This window comes from Apodemus sylvaticus, chromosome 9 (assembly GCF_947179515.1).
Source record: "Apodemus sylvaticus chromosome 9, mApoSyl1.1, whole genome shotgun sequence".
Classification (NCBI taxonomy): Eukaryota; Metazoa; Chordata; class Mammalia; order Rodentia; family Muridae; genus Apodemus; species Apodemus sylvaticus.
The window spans coordinates 50,447,198-50,468,911 of NC_067480.1; the positions used below are offsets into that span (position 1 = coordinate 50,447,198).

General features: G+C 45.4%; 1 protein-coding gene across 2 annotated transcripts in view; it reads right to left on the reverse strand.

Annotated features, from left to right (window-relative positions):
• Positions 1-3,415: 3,415 nt before the first annotated feature.
• Positions 3,416-21,714, reverse strand: part of Nrp2 (neuropilin 2) — a 116,376-nt gene continuing 98,077 nt past the window's right edge. For both annotated transcript variants that reach the window (XM_052191950.1, XM_052191949.1), the window contains exons 16-17: positions 9,357-9,407; positions 3,416-6,729 (exon numbers count right to left, since the gene is read on the reverse strand). In XM_052191950.1, the coding sequence (XP_052047910.1) occupies positions 6,425-6,729; positions 9,357-9,407 (356 nt within the window). In that variant the 3' untranslated portion in view covers positions 3,416-6,424. The remainder of the gene's footprint in view (positions 6,730-9,356; positions 9,408-21,714) is intronic.

Below are 21,714 nucleotides of genomic sequence, written 5' to 3' on the forward strand. Positions count from 1 at the left end.
GGAGATGTTATTAGTTTATTAAGATTTTAAAAATACCCAAAGCTCAAGTAAGGAAGAAAGAGATGTGCTTACATTTTACGCTCTGTTCCTGTTACAGGGGTCAGTAACTTGTTGGAAGTCCAGGACTCAGAAGGCCTCTGAAGTCCATGAAGATCACAGGAGGGGCCAAGAGCTCCGTGGCAGATTTGACTTGAGGTGACCTTCCGCAGCCTGGGAGTGAGAGGGCGACTGCTCCTTCTGAAGATGAAGGGAAGCCACAGACTCATTCAGATAAGAGAGGGTCTCCTCACTCTGACCCTAGGGCTCCAGCATGATCTATGCCCTCAGGAATCAAACTCTTAATTGACTGCTTTGTGTCCTGGGAAGGCGGTGACCTCTTTTCCCTCAGAAGGAACTGAGCAGCTGTCTCTGAGGCCTTTTTTCTTAGCTCCTCCTCCTCCCTGGAGTTAGGACAAACAGCATCCTTTTGGAGGCCTTCCTGGAGGACTTATTTAAGACAGTAATCCTGGTGATTCCTGTTAGAGGCACCTGCTAATTGCTTCACTGCATTTCCTGTATGAAGTCCTGATTCTGGGTGTGGTGTGTGTTTGGTTATTTTTCCTCCCACTGGAGTGTAAAACGTCAGGAAGTGTTCAAAAACATTTTTTTCTCGAGACAGGGTTTCTCTGTATAGCTCCGGCTGTCCTGGAACTCACTCTGTAGACCAGGCTGGCCTTGAACTCAGAAATCTGCCTGCCTCTGCCTCCCAAGTGCTGGGATTAAAGGCGTGCGCCACCACTGTCTGGCTCAAAAACATTTCTTAAATAATACAATCAGATCAATTTTCTTTTTGGAGTGTGTGTGTGTGTGGGGGGGGGATGAGGCAAGTTCAGCTCTGGTTTATAGCTTCCTCAGGGAGTGGGTCATTGTAAAGTTCTACCTGGATTTGCGTGGTAACTTGTCCGCCACGGAACAGTACTGCCTTGGAGTGTCTCTGGCTTCCTTTTGCTTTCATTGTCTGGGTCGTTTCAAATCCCTTTGTGAGGCCAGGTGTCATAAGATAATCAAAGAAATGCAACATCTACCTCATAAGACATAGACGGGGAGGTACAGACAATCAATGGCTGACCGGAGATCCCTAGAGTGTCAAGACCTGCTCCATGACTCTGCAGTGGACCATGCTAACCTACAAAGATGTACAGCCTGGTTACTGCTCACAGGCTGTTTCCTTTCCTGTTGCTGCAGACTATGGTTTCCCACAAGGAATGTCTCCATGGGCTCATTCTGATAGTGCTGCATCTAACAGATGTAGGATGCAGGGAGAAGAGGCCAAAGATGCGTAAGGACTAAATCAAGGTTTAGATAACACAGTGCTGCCAAGAATGACCTGGTTAACATGGCAGCTGCTGAATATCTGGGGGAACAACAAGTAAATCAATAACCATTGGTATTATATAACCAGTTGCAGCAAGAAGTCACTTGTGTGATTCTATACAAATGTTCGCAGGATGAAGACTGTGTGTTCTTGTCCCACATGGATAAAGTGTGGCATTGCATCTACCCCCGGGTCTAAGCCTCCTCTGTAATCCCCCAAGTCCTCAAACACTCCATCTCTTGACCCAGAATATTCATTTCCTTTAGACTTGTGGTAGGTTTGGTTGATTGGTTGCTTTGCCATGGGTTGGTCCTTTATTCCTTTTTTTGGCCAAATCATATTCCATTGTATGAACGTTTTTGTTTACTCAATTGAACATCAGGATTTTATTCCCTCTTTAAAGGTTTGTCTTTATTATTTATTTATGTCTATGTGGAGAGATGTCTCTGTGTGCTCATGTGTGCAGGTGCCCAAGGATGCCAGAAGAGGGTGCTGAATGCACGGGAAGTGTAAACCCCTCATCAAAGAAACTTCCCTTTGCAACTGACGGGGACCATTACAGAAAACCACAACCAATCAAAATGTAGAGTTGTGGAGTTCAGTTGGGGACATATCTATGATACACTCCTGTACCTAAAGATCAGGGAATATTGTGGAAGGAGTGGAAGAGAGATTGCAAGTGCCAGGGGATCAGAGAGTTTGCTGTGAGATTATCTCCTAGAAATGTCAAGCGACACCCATAAAATCTCAGCAGCATCACTCCCTAAAAATGATCTGTACAGGATAACGCCAATAGACATACTTAGTGTGGTTGGGGGAAAGACCGCACAGGTTACTAAGGAATGCTGAGAGCAGGAGAAATAACCGTCCTCAGGGAAGAGCATGCTGATTGGTTAGCCAACACTAAATAGTCAGTCCTAAAAACATACATGCAAGTAACATTATACAGACAGAGCCAGTTATATTTAGGAATATATATGTATGTACACATACGCATGTAACAACAGTTAATAAAGCAAGGGACTATAAATTTAAAAGAGAGCATAGAAGAAAGGGACGGGGGAAATGATGTAACTTTAATTTCAAAACCTAAAGAAATAATTGAAAAAAAAAACTAAATAAAACACAACTCATAGAATGGAAGAAAACATTTGGAACTCATATATTGAATTAGAGAGTAATACCCAGAGTAGAGACCAGTGGCTCCTAAAACAGAAAGAGCCTCAGGATTCCCTGGTGGGCTTTTTGAAATACAGAAATACTGCCTAGGCTCTGTCCCCAGAGTTTCTGATTCATTAGATCCGGGATAGAACCCAAAGTGTGCATCTCAAGTGAGTGCCAACCGACGCCAGTGCGACTGGCCCAGGGCCATGCTGGAGATCTCTCGTTGGCCTTGAGGCCATCAGAGCGGCTGAGAATCAAGTCAGAGAAGAAAGGGAAGAGACAGAAAGGAGGGGCAGTGAGAGGGATCAGGGCTCCCGAAGTCTGCCGGGTGAGACCTACAGTTAGGTGTTTCGCCTGGCTGGATGAGCCACTGTTGACTTCAGAATATCTTCATTTTATAAAATGCCAACAAGTTATACAGCCTACTGACTCCAAGGTCAAGTAATATAGTCCTACGAGAATGACCAACCATCTCAGTTCATTCACAATTGAGGGTGTTTGTATTCTCTCCAAATTCATATAGTGAGACTCTAACTTCCTCTGAGGTAGGTTGTGCGGTCTTAGATAATAGTTAGGTTTAGAATGGGTTACAAGGATGAGGTTAATACTCTTAGAGGAAGAAACAGACAAAGAAACTTGAGGGAAAAGCCAGATGGTCTGTGAAGGGAAAGCAGATGCCCACAGATTAGGAAGACTCTTAAGTGTGCTGGTAGTTGCCTGAACTTGATCCCAGCTTCCAGCATTAACTGGTTAAGTCTAAGTCGCCTGATGTACAGTATTCTGTTCTAGCTATCCAAGATGACTAACATGAAGTATTTCCCAGGACACAAAACTTTGAGTGGTAAAATCCAGACAAGTCCCCAGTCTTTGTCCTAAAGAAAGACAGTGCAGGAAAAATAGTTCTGGTATATGTTTATTTAAATAGTAATCTTAAAAAGGCTTTATACAAATCATATAAACACCGTCTGACATTGTTTTATTTTTTTTACATTGAAGAATCACAGTAAAAGCTCTCGAGTTCCTGTGATCTGGCTCAGCCAGTGAATGGTCAAATACCTTCAACAGCACATCCTGGAAAAGCTTACTGTCCCCCTTGTTTTCTTGTCATTCATGCTCATTCCTTGGACCCTCATCCCTGTCGACTCCCCATCCCCACAAAAGAGAGAAAGCAACCCTGTGGCCCTGTGGACTGCTTAGTCCGGGAGAGCGTGGAGGTAATGTGTCATTCAGTACAAGGCAAAAAGGAGATCAATACTGTGAATTAGATTTCCCAAAGGGAACAATTCAAAGAGATGGGCCAGCTAGCCTACCTGCGGACAGAGACAACAAATGCACCAAGGTGTCCCCTGGCTACCTTAGAATCAGATCCAGCTGTCTTTCTTTACATCTTAAAACAGACCAGCCTCTAGCCTTGGTGAGGTATCTACATGTAGCCCTGGGGACCCTGCTTTTGTTCAGCCCTCAGGACCCACCCAGAGCCTCAAATTAGCCAAAAATGGTGTGGATGCAGGACTTGTAAAGGGATGCAGGTTGAGTTGCACATGACTTTAGACAGGGCTGATCTTTGGGGGTAATTATGGTAAATGGTCCACTGGGCATGTGAGGGCCAGGACCCCCAGAGGTGGCATGTTTCTCCTCCTTAGAAACCCTCAGCTTTCTGAATCCTAGCTGCATGGGAGGGTGAAGAGGAGGGCAAGCTAAATACCAACTTTCTTCTACTGTATGCCCAGCTCAGAGGGCTTCTAATACTATGCCCCCTGGGCTAGACAAATGAACTTTTCACCTCTACCACTGGGTTGACTAGTGCCAAGATCAGCAGAACACTCAGGCTCTAGGTCAAAATCACAACACCAGCACTGAGTCCCACGTTACCACTCACATACACAGTAGATACAGAGAACTCAAGGGTGGGAAACACCACACACACACACACACACACACACACACGGGAATAAATAGCTGTCAGTATGACTATTCCCCCCTGCATACAAAACACTGCGACATTACCATCTGAACTAGGGTTTTCATAAGTTAACATTTAAAGGGACCACAGCCAGTCCCATTCACCCTCCCCCTTTTGCCTGGGTACAAGACAAATGAAATTGTGGGTGATCACAGCAGCAAAAATGGTCAGACAGTTTACCACTGATATGCAACAGTCTGGACATACTGGTGGGGCTTAGAATGTATTTCTAGGGCACAGACAATCTTTAGGCATTAACACAAAGTCAAGATTTGGATCTCGATGAGGACAATCTTATCCTTCATACAACTTCATTCTCTTCCTGATGCCTCCCTTTCTGGAGTCATCTAGGGCTCTGATTTTCACCCCGGGTAGCCAGACTCATTCCACTGTGGGTTGGCAGTGGGTAGGGGGGGTTGGGAATGGAATCACTGGGGCGAGGGGAGCAGGAGGATTGCCTTAACTTGTGAGACAGGGGTGATTCCTACCTAGAGGAAAATACATTTTTCTTCATTGTTTTCAAGGCACTTAATAAAAAACACATGAACTGCTCTGTGTGTGTTTGTGTGTGTGTGTGTGTGTGTGTGTGTGTGTACATGGCACATATGTGTATGAATAAGAACTCAGGTCTCCTGAGGTTGAAGCTCTGTGTGAACAGCTCCATCTATAGAACTCACAGACCTGCATGCCCTTGCACTTACATCCCTGTAAGAATGAAGCCTCCCACAAGAAATCAATGTTCTTAACCTATCCAGGACCCTGACTCAACAAAACGTCTCTATCCACAGAGGTCATTCTTCCCAATACAGGCTGTGCTTCTCTCTCCTCCTTTGTTATTCTTTCCCTCTGCTCTTAGACTAAATAGAGACCGCAAAATCTCTCCCTTCCTCCTTCCCTCCCTCTCTCCTCCCCGCTGTGTGTGGTGTGTGTGTGTGTGTGTGAGCACATGAGCTGTGTATGAGCACACTGCGTGCATATGTGAATATATGCAGAAGAACAAATAGGCGGGAAAAGAAAAGGCAATGCCACCAGCTGAGGCCCCACAAGGGACACCCCACACCCACAAACTCTGGGTCTAGATTAAGAAATGGCACCCAGTCATCAAAGCATTTTAAGGCTTGTCTGTGTCTAACCATAGAGGTGTGTCTATGGATTCTGGTGTGTGAAGTTTCTGTTCTGGTTTATTTTAAAATCTTATATAAGAAAGAATTGTTCAAGCTGACCCTAAAATGGCAATCTTCCCCTGGATTAAAAAAAGCTAAAGGCAATAGCATCCTACTTCAATATGCTAGGACCTGAAACAGCAGCTCCTAAGGTTGGCTGGCAGAACCTGAGCACACCCCAGCAAGTCTCTCGAGTTGGGAGACCACCCGAGGGTGAGCTGAGCTGCGTGGCTTTCGTTTCTTCAGTTCCATTTCTCAGGATGGAAGGGCTGAAAGGCCCCTTTGCTTTCCAAGTGTTGACTAGAAAGAGATGTGGAGAACGGTGATGATCTCTCCACTTCCTGCGCCCGATAAGCCATCCTCTTCTGTGCCACTCTCTGTGTCGGTGTCTCTGTCTCTTCTGCCTCTTTGAGTTGCTCACAGACCAAAAAATAAAATAAAATATAACCCATAGCAATCATAATCATAACAAACCCACAAACGAAACAGAAATGTGACTCTGAAGAGATGCACTTCTGTCTGTGTCCCAGCAGAGAACACGGGCCCGGTTCCTGCAGTAACCTGACCACCACAATCCTCGGTGGGCAATGATCCCCTTCACGGCTGCATCTCCCTTTCTCCCTAGACTGGCCTGTCTGTCCTGTCCATACCTTCAGTATTCTGGATCAGTTTGATCCAGATTATGGCATTCAGTTTCCAAAGGGGGGGGTGTGAAAACTGGAATCTTTGCTAGCCCCTCTCACTGGAATGAAACGCCAGAAGCGATTGGGACGCCATTGGTCACGCCTCCGAGCAGCACTTCTGGTGATTGATTTTGACCTTGTGCTTGAGGCCATCGTAGAGCTCAAAGTTGTAGTTCTCCAGTGTGGTGCAGCTCCTCGAACTCAGACCGGAGTAGGAGCAGGTGCAGTAGAGGAGGAGACCGGCACAGGTGGCGCCCAGCAGGACGCCCAGCGAGCTCATGGCGATGATAGTGATCAGGATGGGGTCCAGTGTGTACAGCCAGCTCTTTTCTTTGCCTGATGAGGGGCCGCCGGCCCCTGAGGTAGAGGAAGAAGAGTTGCTCCAATCCCCTTCATATTCATCTATGGCACAAAATACACAAGATTTTAAACATGGAGACAAAAACTGAGGCTCCCCAGACCCAAGTCACTTCAGGGCTCAGCAGTAAGCAGCAGGCACTTGGCAACCTTGCTGTGTCCTAGCTGTGCCCTTTGAGGCAGGTGACCTAAGCCCTTCTCTGACTCCAGTTTTTCATCGTAAAGTGGAGATGGCAATAAAATGACCTCCCTGGGTTATTAGGAGGATTAAGTGAATTAATAATTGTCAAGTGCTTGCAGCCTGGCACAGAATAAGTGCTCTTTCTGTGTCTCTGTCTCTCTGTATCTCTCCATATATGTGTGTGTGTGTGTGTGTGTTTTACATATATATGTAATATGTATACATACACACATATTACACTTTATTTATAACAGGGTATCCCAGACTGGCCTTGAACTTGCCTGTAATTCATGAGTAGTAGGACTATAGACATGCACCACCATTTCCAGTTTTATGTAGTGTCAGGGATCAAACTCAGGCCTCAGCATGCGTTAGCCAAGCACTTGGCCAACTGAACTGCAGCTGGCCTACAGACTTGATTTTTAAGGACTGGGGATATAATTGGTGATAGAGCACCTGCCTAAAATGGATGGGGGTCCTAAATTCAATCCCCTGAGCCACAAGATAGATAATAAATATCGGAGTCTTGAGTAAGCTGACTTACATTAGGTGAGTTCAGATTTGTTACTGTTTTGCTTGCTTTTGCTGGGGACGATCAAACCCAGGGCCTTTTGCATGCTAAGCAGGTGTATCACCATGATGCTTGCTCTCTCTCTCTCTCTCTCTCTCTCTCTCTCTCTCTCTCCTTTGTTCCTCCTCACTCTGTCTCTCTCTCTCTCTCTCCCTCCTTCCTTCCTCCCTCCCTCCCTCCCTCCCCCTCCCTTTTCCCCCTTCTCTCTGTCCCTCTTTTGGTGGCTCGGGTTCTAACAGGCTCCTTGGGGTACTTTGCGATGCACAGGACGACGGCCATGTGTCCCAGGCACGCTTCTTGGTGTGCCTTTACATTCCTCATTTCCTGCTGCTTCAGGTTAAACCAACGACTGGCTGAGATTGTTTTCATGTCGAGAGCTTCTGCTCTTAGCCTTCCTGGCTATGTATGTAGCAGATCTCCTTTCTGGCCCTTGGACTTCCCCTGACATATACACTTTATTGATACAGGTTCAATTGGCCTCGACTGTTCTTGTTTAAGTTCAACCCCTTACTGCTTTATTAGAATGTGATCTTATTAGGAATCAAGGCCTTTGCTGATCGACAAGAAGCCATTAGCTGGGCCCTAACCCCAATCTGACCGGTACCCTCATGGAAAGGGAAGAAGATAGACATGAGCAAATATGGAAATGCTCATGCACAAGCCACTGAGAGGGAGGGACAGAAGAGAAGGGGGAAATGGGAGGGAGGGAGGGAGAGAGAGAGAGAGGGAGAGAGAGAGATCCTTATAACCAGCCTTGATCAAACCTTCATCTATGACAAGCCTCCAAATCAGTAAGAAAATAAATTTCTGTGAGTGAAGCAACCAAGCCTTGTGCTTGCTCTAGTCACCCGAGGAAAAGGATATGCTTACATGTCCAGTGTAGGAACAAGACATGCGAGGGCTGAAGGACCTGGTGACCAGTGACTGGCACCAGACTGTGAGCAAGCAGTTAGCACAGGGCCGGGAGCCAGCCTCCAGCCTCGCAGCCTCCTCCCTGTGATCTGCTTGCTCGTGCTACTGTTTGATCTCCTGCAGACTCCCATATAGGCCAGTTGTGCGTTTTTGCCCATAAAAGGAGACCTGGAGTGGGGTTTGCTGCAGCCAGCTGACAAGGTGCTGTTTGGGTTTGCCACTCTACTTTCTCTGATGGCATTTGAAGTTTCTGATTAAGGTCAGGTGAAAAGCAACTGTTCTCCTAAATGTTCATGCTTGGTCTGAGGTTGCTCTGTGAGTAGGATCCCAGAGATCAGGCCTGATAACTCCCACTGCTGAGTTGAAGGCAGAAATGACACCTAAGTGTTTGCACCCCCTCTCAAGACTCCAGAATTAGCTTCCAGAAGTATGTGCATTTGAAATGCAAAACTAGAGCTTGGAATAAATATGAAAATATGAGGTGGGCAGTGTAGACAAAACCCCTAAATCTTCAAGAAACAAGTTCTGGCATCTTGGATAGTATTACAAAGCTTCCCTGTGAGCGGGCGGTGGGATGAACTGTCCACGCTAGCCTGAGACTGTTCACGTTCAGATAATTCACTCTGACCTTTCTGCGGAGGAGGTCATGGGGTCAATCAGTGACAGCAAAGAGGGTGGGGGTCAAGCAGTGATGGCAGAGAGGGGCTCACTTTACACTTCTGAAGGGATTTCCCAGGTTTGAAGTCCATCCATAGAGAAAGTTGCCTGAACCTAGGGGCCTGTTTCATATTAGGCCGAAGGGATCCGGTAAGCTTTCTAAGTCTGGAGCTTTGACCCTGGCAAGGTAATTAATGGTTCCTTCATTCTTCGCTGGGTCCTTTTCACTTGTATTTCTAACCAATAGTTCTAAATTCGGGTCCTCCAATAGCCAGAGCATTATTTTCATTGACATTTTTATAACCAAAGTTTGAATTCCATGATTATCTGCTAAATCATAGTAATACCTACCATCAATCTCATCTTCATAGCCCTCTCCTCCATGGATTTCTGGGATGTCCACTATGAAAAAAAAAAAAAAGGAAAACAAACACACCAAAATTATCAGAAATTCTATCATCACAGTTACAAGGCAAAGAGCTAACCATTGTTGAGCCAACTCCCATTGTGGTGAGTCTCTAGAGAATCAAGCCCACTGTAAGATCACTTTGCATGCACGCTGCTGGATTATTTCTCTTACAAAGGAGCTTTCTTTCAACAGTGACCAGAAAACAAACTAAGAGGTCACACCTTCAGTGGCAAGCTAGCTCAGCCTCTTATGTTCCCATAACTGTTGCTCATTACCAGCTGTGGTTTGGGGTTTCTAGGAAGGCCTCTCAGCACCTATGTTACATCCTCAGCCACCATTACAATGTCACATACTTAGCATAGCAAACCGCGTCTCCCCATATATGTGTACCTTAGAAGACACGTGGCAAGCGAAAGAAGTCATGCCTCATCATTAGCGGGCTTAATATGAAAGAACTGGAAGAATGTCTCAGTGTTCCCCTCTCACATGTGTGGGGCTGTCTCTTGTCTTCCCCATCCCAGGCTATTTTTGCGTTGTTACCCCCCCAACCCTACACCATTTAGAAGAGACCAAACACTGGCACCCAATCTGACTAGTCCAGGCGTGAATAGAGTTAATTTGCTCTGAAATTTTCCAGTATGATCATTGCCTATCTTATTTTTTTTATATGATAATCTGAAGAATGTGCAATATGGGTGAATTTTTTTGCACAAAATTGTCCAACTTATAGAAATAAGAACCCATGAAAATTACTCATCTAAAATGCTAAAACATCTAAAAAGAGAGTCCAATATGTGGTAATAAGCAGGGTCTTTTCATTTCTGCTCGTGTGTCATGCTGGTTAGGACACCTAAAACCTCCAGAAGCTGAAGTAGCAATGAGAAGAACTGCAGACTACACGGAACATCTTGTTCATCTGTATCGTGTATCCTAGACCATCTCCTTGACCGTGAACTGAGCTGGGATGGATCTATCACTGTCACTCTGGAAATCCACTCATTTCCAATCATTGTAAAAGTCTTCTTCATTCCTGGCCAGAGTGCTGAAGCATGCTCACATCCCCTCGGCCTCTAGAAAAGGACACCCGGAACACCCTGCCAAGATTCACCGGAAGGGACCACTGCCATGTGGCGCTAGTCCTCTGTGAGTCCAGCCCGTTCCTGGCATGCTTCTAGTACAGCAACTGGCACCTGCAAGCCATGCCAGCTTTCCTACCTCGGTGCCCATTATTCTCCATAAATCAGGCTCCCATAAAGCAGGCTGTTTCTTTGGAATGAAGATGTGAAGATGATTGGACAAGACGCAGGTGGTGTCTGTCACAGGGATCACAGTGAGCTTATGAAAGTCAACCCAGCCTTTTTTAAAAATAGAATTATGTATTGAAAAACAAGAGGAAGCTGGAAAAAGCTCACATTCCTGACAATTAATCACTTTGATGGAATGCTCATATGTCTTAACATCTTCATGAGCAGAGGATATAGAAAATGGATAAGAGTATGTGAATCAGATATAGGCAAGAACCTTGGGGATTCTTACCAGTGACCATGGGGCCAAACCCTGTACTTGATTTAGGTGTTTGGTCTCTGTCAAAGACAAGAAGAAGACCAAGGCCACCACTGATATGGTGGATGTGACATTGGTCTTGAAGGAAAGAGGGCAAATGCGTGGCAGTGACAGTGAGGACATTTCCTCCTAGGCCTGTCATCTCTAGAGGCAGAGGACTGGTGAGATGCCTTCCTAAGAGCTGGCCCATTCCTTGGGTATTCAGAGCTTTTGGGCTAATATCCACTTATCAGTGAGCCCAAAAGCTCAGAATACCCAAATACAACTCAGAGAACACATGAAGCTCAAGAAGAAGGAAGACCAAAGTATGGAAACTTTGATCCTTATTGGAAAGTGGACCAAAATACCCATGGCTCACAGCCAATCAATAGAATGAACACAGGGTCCCCAATGGAACAGCTGGAGAAAGAACCTAAGGAGCTGAAGAGGTTTGCAGCCCTGCAGGAGGAACAATAATATGGACCAACCAGTACCATCAGAGCTCCAAGGGACTAAACCACCAACCAGAGTACACAATGAGGGACCCCTGGCTCCAGCGACATATGTAGCAGAAGATGACCATTTCAGACATCAATGAGAGGAGAGACCATTGGTGCTGTGAAGGCTCAATTTCCCAGAATAGGGGAATGCAAGTCAGGAAATTGGGGGGTAGGGATGAGCAGGGGGTGGATAGGGGATTTTCGGAAGGGTAACTCTGAAAGGGAACACCATTTGAAATGTAAATAAAGCAAATATCTAACAAAAAATTAAAAAAAAGGAAAAAGAAGAAGAACTGGCCCATTCCTACGTTTCAGTGGAATCGCTTGCTCAGCCCCAGCTGAGACGCCACACCTGGAGAATCAAAGGCCACTTAAGGTAAGGAACACTTCAGTGGCTCACCTCTGCTCTTGGAATAATCGTGATCCTAGGAATTTGGGTGAGTGGGAAGGGGTCAAGAAAAGGATAAGTTAATCAACATTTTCAAAAGCGCATCTGTTCGCCAAGCCTTAAAGAGAGAATAGCACACTGGGGAAAACCCAAATAAAAGGAACATTTGTACAAAAACCAATTTACTTTGATAGCAATTTCTCCAGTCCCCTTGCTCATGTGCTTCATATCTGTATTTGATTAAGAGATTTTTCTCTCAAAAGCATCTTTGCTTTTCACTGGCCAATTGCCTTTTCTGTTGCTCACACTAAGTAAAACTAGGAATGCTTTTATTTATTGGGAGTTTTGGTTTGGTGTTTTTTTTTTTTTTTTTTTTTTTTTTGATGAAGACTGCAAGAAGGTGGTTGGTATAGGGAGTTCTGGAGTTCTGGCAAAGACAACATAAGAGAAGGATGGGCACTTGCTGTCATAAAGTCCAGAAGGAGAGGGTCCTGGCTTCTGCATGAGACAGGAAGAAGGATGAGTTTGAGCACCAGGCAGGGAGTGAGGTAGCAGCTGTGTGGGAGGGAGAAATGTCAGCCTCAGGATGCTGAGCCAGCTGGGAAACCGAGGACAGGTTGGAGATGACAAGGATTTAGAGTCTAATCGCAATGGGAGAACCGTTTGGCGAACATGATCCAAAATCCCTATTAGTGGTAAGGTGTGCTTGTGAGTGTGAGCGAAGCTAGGGAAAGTGAAATGAGCCACAGCGCACAGCAGGACAGGTCAGGAAGAGATCTCAGCACCCACAGGACTTCCACGTTCAGCCTTTGTGCTCCCATGACTCTGTATTGTTCTTGGTCTCTGTGAGGAGTCAATCTAAGCCTTACCAGAGCCTGACCGCTAACTCTCAAGACCTAATGCAATGGCTACCCTGCTCACTCAGTTGGTTACTCAAACTGAACTGGACTAATGGGGCTGCTGAGACTTGTTCAGTTTCTCTAGGGGGTACACTGCATTGCCACACACATCTCTACTACTATCCTTTGGTGCTTGTGTGTGTGTGTGTGTGTGTGTGTGTGTGTAAGCAAGAGGATAGCCTCAAATATTATTCCTCATCTTGCTTTTCTTGGTTTTGGTTTTTGTTTTAAAGACGGTCTCTCACTTGCCTTGGAACTTGCCAGTCCAGCAAGCCTGGATGGCCAATGAACCCCAGAGATCTGCCTCTCCATATCCAGTGCCTGGGATTATAAGCATATATAATCTCACTTAGCATTTCTATACGGCTTCTGAAGATTAAACCTCAGTCCTTACACTTGTGATGCCAAATGAGCCATTGTCCCAGCCTCTCTACTCTATCCTACAGAAACAAAGCATCTGCCTTGCCTGAGATCCCAAGTGGCAGAATATGCATCCTCTAGACACTTGGCTGGATCGCTCCGGATCCTCTAGACACTTGGTTGGATCGCTGGCTCATCACTTTGCTGGTATCTTCTAAGGATTTTTTTATTAGTGATCTGAAGTTTGGAACTTCGAGATTTCTATGATAGGCATAACCCAGAAAGAGGAGGCTGAACGGCATTCAAAGCACAGTCTCAACTAACCATTGGCCAACCATCACTTATAAAGAAGGTTTACCAGGTGCCCAGAGAGCACACTAAGGGATTCTTGTAGTAAAGATGTATGGGATCTGGTCTCTATCATTAAGCTACATCAGTATGACTGGGAAACAAAGACACCAGAAGAGCATAAGGAAAAATGAAGCATTTGTAAAGGGGACTCCACAGTGCTGCTGGAGCCCAGGGGAGGAACTAGGCAAGGGAAGCTGGGCCCTTGTCAGCTAGGAAGCTGTGGGAGCATAGAGTTGGATATTTCAGAGTTCAGGTTACTGCAAGGTGGGCTTGGGGGCACTCCATGTCCACATCTGTGTGACTGTCAGGATCACATCTGAGCCTCTTCACCCACACATTTATCTTTTGGCTTTTTGATTTGCAATCCTTTCTGACTCACAACTCTCCCACCTTGCATTTATCCACCAGTGAGGCAGATCTCTGCTCACTCTCAGTGGCTGAAGACCAGTATAGTGAGATGAGGAGATGAAATCAGATGACTGAAAGCCGTTAGTTAATTTGGTTTGAGCAGCCAAGGTGGCAGAATTGCCTCCATTTTAGAATGAAAACAACCCAATGAACAAAACCCTGGCTGCACTGATGCTGCAATGGAATCTGAGGCCCGGGAGTCACCTTGTCTCCTCAAGTCTCCCTTCTTTTTACAGAATCAAGAGCCCATAGTCGCAAGACGATGAGTGTCTCAAGTTCTAACCTAGCTCCTGTTAAGCTGTTTCAGAAAGAGAGATACCACAGCTAGTTACTAAAACCTCTCTGGACTGCTCCAGAGTCATCCTAGAAGAGTCCTGGTAGTGTCCTGCTTAGCAGACTGTGTACTACAGCACAAATGGTGAGCAGCCACACCCAGTCACAAGCAGCCTTCTCTAATGAAAAATGTTTCTCCCTAAGGAGGCCTGGAGCTGTCAGACCCATGCTTATCGGGGAGACACCCCTTGACACTCCTACCTGCAGTTGGGAGACTCCCACCAACCTCTCCAGTAGGGGGGTCTTGCTCTCACATTCTCTCTCTGCTCTGTCTCTGTCTCTGTCTCTCTCTCTGTCTCTCTCTCTCTCTCTCTCTCTCTCTCTCTCTCTCTCTCTCATTCTCTGGGGTTAGCACACCTTCATTAGTTCGCCTTTCTGTAGTTTCTAACAGGAAATTCTCAGCCTTCACTGTCTCTGCTTGTTATGCTATGGTTTCCTGTGAGAGCATCAGCCTTGACAGTGCTCTGTGTAGTTTCTGCATCGTAAGGAACTTCACAAGATTGCCAGGGGAATGGGCAGCCTGCTTCAAACCTCCGGCTGCTTTTAGATAAATAATGTAAGACCGTCCATCCCTGGGTCACTTGCATGGATCATTACAGAACATGATACACACTGATTCTCTTCCATGAGGCCCTTCCATGACAACTCTGGGCAGGGGCTAAGGAGACCAGACTTGCCACCCAATGCATGGGACAAAGACACTCAGAGGAACACTTGGCATATATATCACCCTGTGCCAAACAGACGTGGCATGGGTGTACAGGCTCTGGGCCAGGAGCAGATGGTCTTCTGGTTCTAGGTGTCAGAGCCCCTTCCTATCCTGACCCCTCTGAGTCCACTCTCTGCCCCTCTGCTCTAGAATTCCATCCTTAGCATTTCTTTAAAAAAGTCACTAAGGTCTACATTTTTCAACATTTGCTTGTTTGACTTTGGAACTGCTGCTGTTAACTGGAGAGTGGGGACCTGATGAAAGGGGTACCTTGTGGCCCCATCTTATGTCTCCATCTTAACTGGGGCTGGGTAACAACCGCTTATAGAAAGCTAGTCTGGATGCCTTCTGAAACCACTAACATTCAACTCGATTTGAAAGAATTCAAGAGCCTCTTACAGGAAACCTCTGGACGCTTTCATTTGTGAAGGTACCAGGTGGCACTACTTCTCTTTTATAGATGAAGTGGCTGAGGAAGGTAGAAAAATGTAGGAAGCCACTGAACAAATCATCCAGAGACCGAAAGCAAGCTATGGGGTTTCAGCACCTTGTTCGCAGCCTGTGATTTATCTCCAAGATGCTCTCAGCTGCCGAGAGCTGTTGTTGGATTTGATTCCAAGTTCTGGAAGACCCCCCCCTCCCCACACACACCCTCAGCAGCCAGCTAAATCTGTGGGTCATTCAGGTGGAAGTCGCCTTCAGAAAATTCTCTCAGCCATTCTGTTTTATATTTTTCCCCCAGCAGGAAGCACAACACTGAGATCTCACTAAACCAGAAATAATGGAGGACTAAAGAGATATTTCTTGGCACTTCAAAATGTTTAATTTGGTTTCGCATTTAGTGTTGGCTGAGGGTTCTCCCTCCCCACCACACTTAATTTCCCTAATTCAGTTTGTTCATCCCCAGTTACAGTGAGGAGCCAGAAGTTCAGATGTTGCTACAGCCTTTGCCAAATCTGCATTAGAAAGTCAGGCTACTTGAGAGCTCTTCATCTCTTGCTGGGCTTGGCCTGAGTTTAGGAGCCCACCAGAAGATCCTTTAGCATGGATTTTTTTTAATCATTCAGGGTTCAGCCAAACATATGGAGGGTCACAGAAAAACAAGTGTTGGAATTTTTCCATGTGGTTTTCATTAGGAAAAGACAAAGGGGGTTGGGATGAGCTGAGTGAGGGAGTGTCAGCTTGTGAACAATCATTATTTTCTATTATTCATAGTTAAAAACCAGGAAGAAACCCTTAAAAGGCTTGGAAATACTACCTGCAAATGAGAAGCTTGTGAAATGACCTAGTAACACCTTCAGGCGTGAAGGCAGATGAGCAACTGGGCCCAGGAAGTCTCCACTGAGCCTCACCAATGGCATGGAAGAAAAATGCAGCCAGAGAGACATTTATAATCTGGATGGGCTTACAAAACAAGGGAGAATATTCTGGTATTTGTTTTTAAACCAACTAAGTCTTTGAAAAGCCAGATATTCTCCATCCCCCAAAGTAGGTGTGACACCAAGCAATTGGCTCTCTGTACTCTTTCGTTGGATCTAGTTTCTCCTAAGAAATGATGGTGAGGAAGGTACAGAGAATCTAGGGGAAAGCGTTCTACCTTTCTCCACATTCCTAGAGATGTAAAATAATTCTAAACTTATATGCCAGAGATTTTTCTTTTCCAAGGGGGAATTTGGATATTTCTTATATCCCTGAGTCCCAGTAATCAAGACGTACTGAGCCAGTCAGCTTGTTAATGCTGACCAAATGCCTGAGAGAAACGAAGGGGAGCTGTTTGCTTGGCCTCGTGGCTCCGTGGGACTTGGCAGCTACTGGTCCCATCACCGTGGGCTCTCAAGGAATCAGAGAACATGGCGAGAAAGGAAGAGCAGAGCAAAGCTATTCACCTCATGGAAGCCATTGGGAAGCAGAGAGAGAGAGAGAGAGAGAGAGAGAGAGAGAGAGAGAGAGAGAGAGAGAGAGAGACAAGAAATGGTGAAGGCCAAGATACACCACTCAGAAGCACGCCCTCATTAACCCACTCTCTCCAGCCACAGTTCACATTCTAAAGCCTGTTTAGTATTTCCTTACCAACGGCTTAACCCACTGATAAAGTCAGGACTCTCCAGATAGTCACCTCCCCCTTCAACACATGAGCCTGTGGGGACATTTTATTACCCAAACCATAAAGTAAACATAGAAGAAACAGCCCTCAGGTAGAGTGGTTTGATGCCAGCTTGGTCAAGAGGAAAGACAAGGCTGAAGAATCAAAACCAAATGGGTATTTTCTAAAGGATTGGCGAATTCTACTACTCTGTCCCCACACATGTCCCTTATGAGTTGGACTCTGCTCAGACATTCTTATAAGTAAGAATGAGTTACTCAATAATATAATTTTACAGCAGCTAATAAGGAACCATTCTCAATCCATTCATGAGAGGAATTTCTCCAGATGCTGGCTTGGGGTTGAGGACTATAGTCTCAGCAGAAAGATTCTGTTGGCTTTAGATTGTCTTCTGAGAACCTTTCTCTTTGGGGAAATACCAATTAAGCTTTTGAGTGAAGGATTCTGACCTATGATTTTTCTGGGAGAAGATGTTGGAAGAAGGATGGTAGAGAGTGTGTAAAGACACCAGAGAAGAAAAGGGACCACCAAGTCAGGAGAAGATGAATCTGAAGATGAACTTCACTCAGTACAAAGGTAGGGGTGGAGACTGGGTCCTCCTTGGGGGAGAGAGAGAGGCACTATGGCCTTATCTAGAATTTGAGACCCAGAAAGAAATGATGGGCCCGACAGTTTCCATGAACACTATTGGTAGGGTCACACTTTTGGTTTACAGTTGGCTTGAACAGAGGTGTCACCTTTGGAGCTCTCTGGACATACCCTTGCTAGCTTTGGTCTAGGTTCTAATGAACCTAGATGGTAATGACTATCTTCTTGTTCTCAATTCCTTATGTTGGAATTTTCCTAGGGGAGCAATTGAAAGGTTCTCAATAACCTCTCCAAATCATTACACTTCTTCTACTAGATCTCAGTCGTATAATGAAATACAAACAACAAAAAGGCCGTTGGTGCTGAAATGTGTTTCAATAACCAGGAGACCATCAGCCAATAGGATTTTGGTCAAGGACACATCCATCTCAAAGTGCTTTGCACATTCCTACTGGAGCTGGTAGCTTTCTAGTGAGTTGCAGAGATGTACTCTCACCTGGGTTGGATTCACTGCTTTGAGAAGTGATAATGTTATTAAAAGGGATCAAGAGTGTACCACTGCATAGAGAAGACAAAATAGGATAATGTGTGAAGTGCCTGATGTCTGGAGCTTACCAGGTCTCACACTGGCAAGACTGCTTTCTGAGTTAAGTGTTCAAGTTTCATGTCCAAGAGGAAGGGTTCCTGAATCTTTGGCAGATAATAAAAAGCTCACAAGGCACGTAAATGGCCCTACACATTGTTACCTATGCTCAGAGCTAATATGATATTATTATGACTCTCTTGCCTCACATATAATGGAACTTAAGGCAGTGCTCTTGTTGGAAATAGTGTTTTGGACTCAGGTCTCTTGGCTTCCCCTCCTGATGCTATTCCTTGCTTGAGCTCTGTGGGGTAAACAGATTTGCCTACATATCGAGACATCCCACCAGAGAACAGCCCTGCTGCCAATATCTTTCTTTCATTGCCAAAGCTCTGAGCCTCCTTGGAATAAAGATCAGTGCCTCCTCTCCGCCCACAGGATCTGTTCCTCTCAGGGCAACACCCCTTGGGGAAGCTTCTAGGATCTGAGACTTCCTCTTGGCATGTGGGTCTACCTGAGGTTGCTGGAATCATTCGGTTTGCAGTGCAATGCCGTGCAATGACCTTAAAGAATATTTTTACATGAATTTTTCAGTAGAAAACATAAATAAATAACAACGAGGCACAACACAGTCGCTCTTTGGAGAAACCAAGCAGAACTCATTAATCATGGACAACAGGACTCTTTGCTGAACCCAGGGACAGAATTAACTTGGGCCACAGCTGCCATGTTCAAAAAGGATTGTATTCTCTACAACTTGGCAATTAAAAAATATTTTTTAAGTCCTAGAGAAGTACTCCCTGAGTTTCAAATTTCCTAAAACTGGCCAAAGTCTTCTGTGGCAAGGACTGTGCCTACTCTAGAGAGTCACAGAGGTTTGGCAGTTTGTTCAAATATGGCTGTCCCCAGTTTCTGCAATTCTCCCAAATGAAGACCGGTTCCTTCATATATAAACCTTTCGATATTTATTTGCAGCGTTTATTAAAATGGAAACAGGAATCTCTAAAGAGGCAACTTCAACAGTGTCCATTGCAGTATTGATGATAACAGTAAAAAACAAAACAAATAACAAAAGAAAACTAGACACAATCTGAACATGGACAACACAGATGGGACAATTAATAAATGACCGGGCATCAGCACAATATGGCCGGAAAGGGTGGAGTAAACCTGACCATGCCTACTGAAGGATCTTCAAGATGGCATTTGAAAAAAAGCAGGTTGTCCAGCCAAGAGAAGAAACACTGTGATACTCTGGTGAAAAACAAAATGAACTGCAGCTAAACCAAACTGCAGAATTTGACACGAACTTCTGTATCTATAAAGGTATAAAGAGGTGGCTTCAAATCCTCTTTGTGGTCACTTCCAGGGAGGAGACTGGGGTTGGTCAACAATAAAATTAATTATTGCCTTTTCTGTATTATTGTACTTTTTGAAAGGTAGCCATATACATTTGTGAATTGAGAGACAGACAGACAGACAGACAGAGAGATAGAGAGACAGGAACAGAGACACAGATACACACACAGACCGAGAGAGAGAGAGAGAGAGAGAGAGAGAGAGAGAGAGAGAGAGAGAGAGAGAGAGAGAGAGAGAGAGGGAGAGAGAGAAGCACCTGCCAGTTACCATTTGAAAAGTTCCCCCTCCCCCCCCCAACAACCTTGTTTGGTGTTGCTAACTACCAAGTGTGCTTCCAAGGGAAGGTGTTTTCCCACCCAACGCCCAGCCCTGCCTCCAGGCCCTCTGGTTCTCAGCCCTTCTGAAGATGCTTCTCATTTCTTGGTCTAATGCCCATGAGAATTTACATTAGATTATCATTAACTATTTATAATTACATCGTGTGTCTCTTTAAGATCATGATGGACAATCCCTAAGCAAAGACATTACCCACAAGAGAGATACTTGTGGGTCTCTTGTCCATAGGATTTGGGACAGAAGTGGCTTCTGCTGGTACCTGAAACTCTAGATTTGTTATCCCACCACCCCCATCTTGTTAACTAGGGTCCTGCTCTGTGGAGAATTTCTAAATCCTGGATCATTCCAGTTAGGACTGGTGCCATGAGAATGCTCCCAAGGGGTCAGTGCAGACAGCCCAGGGCTCTGTTCATGGTCTGATGACTCTTAAGGGAGTAGATTTCTAGTTGGAGTGGACCTCAGTACAAACTCCTGTGTACCTGACTGAGATGAAGCTTAATTAAATCCCCCACCACTTCTAGTTCTAACTTCTTTGTCTAGGGCAATTCTCCCCACCCCCTGCTGATTCTAAGATGATCTGCTTGTGTTCCCCTCACCCCTCCCTTTTTCTCTGGCTGGATTCATTTTGTGTTTTCTTTGGGCCATCATTGAAGTGGATGAAAGGCAAATTACAGCTGGGAGAGCCTCAGTGCTCTGCACATTGAGAGAGAGAGAGAGAGAGAGAGAGAGAGAGAGAGAGAGAGAGAGAGAGAGAGAGAGAGAGAACAACAAAACCAAGCTCACACCTAGTGATCTGCAGCTTGCCTCAAATGGGCAGCCACAATACAGACAAATCAAAACTTCAAAATGAACCGCTTTTCATCACAGTTTGCAGAAGGCCACAATGTTTGTGCAGAATAACCACAGTCAATGAAGAACATGAGAAAAACAAACTCCATACCACCCTGGTATGGCCGGGCTTTGGAGGTCTGAGCTAGGCGGACCAGGGTTGAAGCAAGAATGTATATTTAAGTCATAGAGAAGACCCAGGTAGGGGCAAACACACAGCACACTGGGCCTCGACACCTGCTACCTGTGATTCATGGAGACATAACTCCGTAACATTTATAATTGGGCAAAGTCTGCAAAGCGTGCAGGAATGTTTTACTGGTGAAAGCGCTCTGAACAATGTGTGAAATTGACTCGTGACTGTTGCCATCCTCCCTGGGAGAAGGGGTACCCCTAAAATAAATCTTGGCACTAGGGTCAAGGTGAAATACTTCCCACAAGTGGCTCCAAAACTCTTAGTAATGCCAACAAAATGTAAGTTCTGATGTGTTTAACTCAGCCTGGCACATAGGGTCCTCCTAAGTCATCCCAGGCAAGTATGGACAAGTCTTGGTCCTTGTTGGAAATAAACACTTTGAGAAGCTTCCATTTTGCCTTTTGCTATCAGGAACCAAGAGTTTTAGGCCAGCCAAATGTTACTTAGACAAAATGGGTAATTGTGCTTGGCATAGGAAAAGCAGACAATGTTCTAATCATGGACATTCGGCTCTGTGCCCCTGCGAAGGACAGACAATGACATCTACCCTGAACCATCTGTACTAGCAGTCTCCTGTGAGTCCTGAGGAACTAGGATTCCCTTTGCAGTGTTAGGACAGGTTTCACATATGAAAAGTGCTGAATCCTGGGTCTCGCTTGTGATGGGACCTAGGAGGAGTCAGGGCTGTGGCAGAAAGAGGGTCCTCTGGACAGGTCTCTTATTGCAAGGCCATCTAGGATGGCCATTCGGCCTCTTAGAAAGATCTCTGGGGTGACATGAGAGGCAATATAAATCCTCCTGTGACAAATTCTTGCC